This window comes from Belonocnema kinseyi, chromosome 2 (assembly GCF_010883055.1).
Source record: "Belonocnema kinseyi isolate 2016_QV_RU_SX_M_011 chromosome 2, B_treatae_v1, whole genome shotgun sequence".
NCBI classification, from domain to species: domain Eukaryota; kingdom Metazoa; phylum Arthropoda; class Insecta; order Hymenoptera; family Cynipidae; genus Belonocnema; species Belonocnema kinseyi.
This window is the reverse complement of record NC_046658.1, coordinates 119,486,425-119,492,449: the sequence shown is the minus strand read 5'-3', so window position 1 is coordinate 119,492,449 and position 6,025 is coordinate 119,486,425. Positions and strand designations below refer to the sequence as shown.

At 25.1% G+C, this 6,025-nt stretch overlaps 1 protein-coding gene across 6 annotated transcripts in view; it reads right to left on the bottom strand.

Moving 5' to 3' along the window:
- Positions 1-6,025, bottom strand: part of LOC117167037 — a 196,575-nt gene that overhangs the window by 24,743 nt on the left and 165,807 nt on the right. For all 6 annotated transcript variants that reach the window (XM_033351604.1, XM_033351598.1, XM_033351603.1 and 3 more), the window contains one exon: positions 4,623-4,752. In XM_033351604.1, coding sequence (XP_033207495.1) covers positions 4,623-4,733 — 111 coding nt within the window. In that variant the 5' untranslated portion in view covers positions 4,734-4,752. The remainder of the gene's footprint in view (positions 1-4,622; positions 4,753-6,025) is intronic.

Genomic DNA, 6,025 nt, shown 5'->3' with positions numbered 1-6,025 from the left:
GGGTAAAAAGCTTGAAATACAGCGTGACTTCATATGTGAACGCTCCACATTTTAGTAAAAAATTAATTTCTTTGGTCGAAAATTAAATTTTTTGTTAAATTAATTGTTTCAATTAAAAACTTGAATATTCCATTTTCGGTAGAAAAAGTATCATTTTAGATAAAAATGCATGTATTTTGTAGAAAATTAAACCTCTTAGTTAAAAGTTTATTTACTTCAATAAAAATTGGTCTTTTTGGTATAAATTAAATTTGTTTAGTTAAAAATGTAACTGATTGGTTAAAAATTGAAATGCGTTAGTTAAACATTCAACTGTTTTTTGAAAATTCGCCTTTTTCATTGAATTTAACTATTCTAAATTAAAACTTCAATTTTTGGGTTGAAATTTCAATTATTATATATTTTATAAACAATGTATGTTTTTGGTTGAAAATTAATCTTCCTGGTTGAAAATTTAACTTTTTGGTTAAAAATTCATCTATTTTATTAAAAATTCGTTCTTTTGTTACAAAGTTCATTTTTTTAGTTGAAATTGCAACTTTTTATTTAAAAATTAAAATGTTTAAGTTGAGGATTCAAGTCTTTTGTTGACAAATTTTGTTGTTGTTGTTAAATTCCACTGTTTTCAATTTTAAATAAAAATATTTTTGGGATAAAATATTGACTATTACAATTCAAATATTTTGTGAAAAATTAATATTTTTTAAGTAAAATTTAACAAATTGATGAAAAAAAAAGTTATTTAATGAAAAATTAACTTTGTGTTGAAAATTAAATTTTTCTGTGGAATGCTCGGCTTTTTGGATGGAAAATTCAAAAATTAAGTAAACAGTTTAACTACTTGGTAGAAAATTCAAATGTTTTGTGGAAATTTTTGGATTGAAAATTATTTTTGTAGCGTAAATTTAACTTTTTAATTTTTGGTGAAAAATGTATCTGTTTAGTTTAAAAATGTAGCTATTTGGTTAATTTTTTTGTAGAATGTTAAACTATTTGTTTGAAACTTGATGCGTGACATACATAATTAATTTTTTTGTTATGGAAAATTAATCTTCTTGGTTGAAAATTCATCTTTTTTGGTGAAAATTGAACGTATTGGTTGAAAATTAAAATCTGGATGAAAATTCAGCTCTTTTGCCAGAAATTTCATCTTTTGGTATAAAAATGTATCTGTTCTTACTGAGGATTTAACTATTTTTATATTTTCTGGTTCAATTGAACTGTTTTCGATTTATGTAAAATGAATTTTTTCAAATATCAACTATTACATTGATTCTTGAGAGTTTATCTTTTTTGGTTAAAAATGCAGTTACTTGTTTAAAAGTTGAACTGCTTTGTTAATTCATGAGAAACAGTAAGATTTTACCAAACTTCCTCTCTTCCAAATCATTTTATGTGATTTTTGGATATTGTTTAAATTAATTTACGAAAAACAAATTTAGTCAGAGACATTTTTCTAAGTCGTTAAAAATTTCATAAAAGAACTTTACTTATGATCCCAATACGCTTATACTTTTTCAACTATAGTGCCTGCTTCGAATTCTAGAATTTTTTCTTTTTGACCTATACTATTGTATAAATCAGTTCCTTTGAAGAATTTGAATAAAATAAAAAAGTAATAGTGTTTAAAAAATAGATACTATGATTTTCAATAAAAAAGATGACTGAGATGCAACTTTAGTAAGAATTTGTTATAAACAATAATGTTTAACAAAAATAAAGCAAGAGATACTGAAGTTAATGTTTTATTTTTAGTAGTATATTGAAATGTATATAATTTTTTAAATTAATTTTACATGAGTAATAAAAGTAATTTTATTTAAAGTGATCACTTTGAGTGATTAGCACATGATTTTAAAGCAAATTTTGCACTATGACATATCAATTTTTCAATTATATGCATTGATTTAAAAGGGTAGGTACTATTATGTCTTAAAAGTCAAAGAGAAATGGAAGGTAGTTTTTCAAGATGCTAATGTATTATAATTTATTCCACTTGAAGACCTTGGACTGGACTCACCGTTCACATGTCGAAACGGGACTTTTTGATGGAGCGTTTTATACGATTAATTTTTAGCTGGCATTATGTGTAATTAATTTTAAACAAAACTGACAAAATTGTGATGCATTTTTCACTTTTTGCGAGTATTTTAGAAAGTGTTACAAGAAAAAATTTATGAATGAGTGAATGAATGAATGAAAGAATGAATGAATACGTAAGTTTTGCAAAGTTCATTTCCATGTTAGAAAAAAGTCATTAAAATAATATAAAATAAAATAAACAGCATAAAATAAATAAATATGATTAAATACTTAATTTATGTGACACCAATTATTGTGTCATTCTAAATTTTAATGTTTTATCAATTTTTAATTTTATATAGGAGAAAGAACTTCATTTTCTCACGAAAAATAATTCTAGTTAGAAAAATAGTTTTTAATTATATTTACAGGCTTGAACGTACTCTTAAAAAATTTAAGTTATTTTATTAAGTTTTAGAAAATTACCGTAATATTTGTTAAAGTTTTTTTCTATTTTGATAAAGAAGCACATTCAATTTGCATGTATATTTATTTACATCTATAGACATTCTCCAGATTCAGAATTAATTTATATTTTTTTGATTAATTTGATTAATTTTATATTTACTTAACTATTTTTAAATAATTAAAAACTCTTACAAATATTATCTTTAAAGACTGCATGTAATTAGAAATAACAGGAAGCTATATATTTAAATTAAGTAAATGGGATTTTAACCGCTATACCAGATGCTAGTGGGAGATCGGATCTTTGCAGTTTTTAAAAATTTTAAATAGATATCTTTTATTCATTTTAAATATTCAGAAGATACATGAGATTCATTTCGAATGTTTTTGGATCCTAGCTTAGCTTTAACGGGTTTTATTGCACAAATTTAAAAAAGCTATTTTACATAACTTGCAATAATGCATTGCAAGAAACGACCTTTCGTAAATAATTTGAGCCTTTCAGTTTTAAATAATGCTATTCTAGTTGCAATGAATTTGTAAAATCTAAAATATATGCTAATTTAATAATTTGAGGAATGTTATACTTAAAAAATTGAAATATAAAATGAAAAAATTCATGTAGTTGATACCGAGTTTGTCACATAGGGTTCTTTATACAACATTTAATAAAAAACTTTAATGAACTTGTATTTTTTTCTAGAAGTATTTGCGTAGGATAAAAATTGCGTCTGTAGAGTGAAAATTCATTCACATTTTTAAAATCACATAAAAATGTTATCTTTAGACTTTCTAATTAGTTTAGAACTTAAAATTTTGATCCGATTTGAGCATTACAAAAATAAAAAATAAATATATTTAAAAGAGTTTCTGCGAGCCGATATTTTAATTTTGTTTAATTCATTTCTTATTTAACAAAAACTTCAACTTTTTTAAAATTAACGATCCCATTTATGTAAAATTACGTGCATTCATACAAAGACCTCATTCTTTAAAAATAACTTAATCATAAATTTGTTTAAAATATAAAATTTTATAATAATAATATACAATTTGTTAATATCCAATAACAATTGTTAATTGTTTAAATGAGTTTCGAAATTTCTTAAGAGTGAGCAACAGTTCACTGGTAGTTGATTTCGTAAGGAAAACAATGTTAATTTGTTTACAAGTAGTCAAGTTTTCAATTTGTTTATAAAACTATTATTTATAAAATAAATAGTTATTCTTTGGTAATAAATTATCATAAACGAAGGATTTTGCCACTTTATTAAAAATTGATTATGTTGAGAAAAGAAAACTGTTGGTTGAAAATGGACGAAAACCTGCATTTGTTTATCAAATTTATTCAAACCATAACAATTGTAGCAGGTATAACAAAATCCTACATATGATTTAAAATTGTGTTTGAATGATGAAATCTTTAGAGCGCAAAATGGCTAATATATGCATTTCTTAATAAATTTTTTTATAACATTAACAATTACTACAAGTAATTTTTATTTTAAAGTAGCAGTTTTCCTTACTAATTTCTTAGTATAAAAATTAAAAGATTGATTTGAATATTTGAAGTGGCTGCATAGTATTTTTAAGGAGTATCTTTATTGATTTCATGATGGTTCACATAAATATAAGTAGCTGCGAAAAATGGGAATGTGTATTAAAAAAAAGATTATAACAAAAGAAATTTGTTCAGGATATCATGTATCAGATAGTTTCTCAGACAGCCTTATTCGTAATTTTTTGAAATTTCAGGGAAAAAATAAAAGTGTTAATTTTTTCATTTGTTTATTTAAAAGCCCAAAGTAGAACAAAATCTGAAAAACGACCAATCACTCTCTCGCAAAATGCCACACGTTTAAATAATAATGATAACAAAAATAGCACAAATTGGTGACTCAAGTTGGAAAGTGATTTATGGGTCGATTTTTCCTACTTAAATTTAATAATGGTATAATCACTCAAATAGGAGGGGAAAGACATCGGAAATATGTAATTTTCTTTTCAGTGCAAAAAGGCCAGTAATCAATTAATCATGATACTTTTATGAGCCGTAGGGAGTGAGGTATGTATTGGAATTTTTTTAAAGGAATAAAATATAATAAAAGTGATAATTATAATGATTTATCTACCTTGAACAACTTGTCTAAATTATACCAGACGTCCTCTTCTTCCTGTTCCTCATACTGTGTATCCGCAAGGTTGTCCCTCGAACGGGATAGTATTTTTCGTCTCGACACCATCCCGAGTCACGGTTGTAACCTGCAAATCATTGAGAGAGAACTGGTTAGCTTGCACTTTTTTCTTTTATTTTTTCACTTTTACTTCTTAGTTATACTTAAAAGTTCGAAGTCTATGTAATCGTAATCTAAATGTCAAGAAGATGCACAGGAGGTTCCGATATCTACATATTACTGACTATCATTAAGCACAATCTCTATTCCCTGGCGCGAAATCATCCTATATCTGATGACTCGCTTCTAAGTTGCTTCATTAATGAGTCTAGGCTGCTCACAACCTTTGGCATTAAGATTCAAGTTTCTTTTCGAATGATATTACAAAAATAAATATTTTTTGTATCAATTTGTCTAGAGATATTTCAGTACAAATTGAAACCTTATTGATTATTGGTTTCAATATCGCCTTGAATTCGGGTGTAATTATAAATTTATATGTAGGCGTCAAATAATTGAGAAAATCATAACTTACCCATATTCGGGTTTAGTGACAAATAGAAAAGTGAGATATTAGAAATTTGTTCGGAGGTCATTCCATTTAAAAAAACATAAGAACTATTAAATATAAGATCTTATAAAATAATAGTTTTAAACCTATTTAGAATCATTATAAATGTTTAAAAGTTTGCTTATTGGGATGATAAGGAACACATTTTCTAAATGTTTGTATTTTGTAGTAAGTGTCGAAACATACTGGACAAAAAAAATGTCATTCGACACTTAAAACGAAATACAAACGTTTAAAAAAATTTTATCTTATCATCCTCGAAAGTAAAACAAATATGACAAAAAATGATTATTTTATAGATTTTAATATTTAATAGTTATTATTTTTTTTCTATATAATATGCCTGATGGATATAACGGTGCCTTACTGAAACATCGCATGACAAAACTGTTGCTAGGTAATTGGAAAAAGATATTTTTATTATTTTTTCCTAATGCTCAAACATTTCAGTATCTCTTTATAATTTATAGTAACTATAATAGTTATCGACATTTTCGGAACTTATTTGTCATATAACATTTTTAAATTACGGAGAAAATTGTTAGGAAACATGCATTTTAAAGATAAATAAAACATACAATTTTTTCTAACAATTGAGCCGCCGCATTGAAGAACGGGATATAAAATATTTTTCGAGGAGTGGGAGGGCCCTTGTAGGTTTATGAAGACATTGTTGAATTTATATTTCTTAAATATGTATCCTTATAGAAAATTTTATTGCGCATCTTTTTTTCTCATGGAAAAAAGCTGCAGCTTTCTTCGTTTTTGAAATAATGGGAAAAAACAAGGT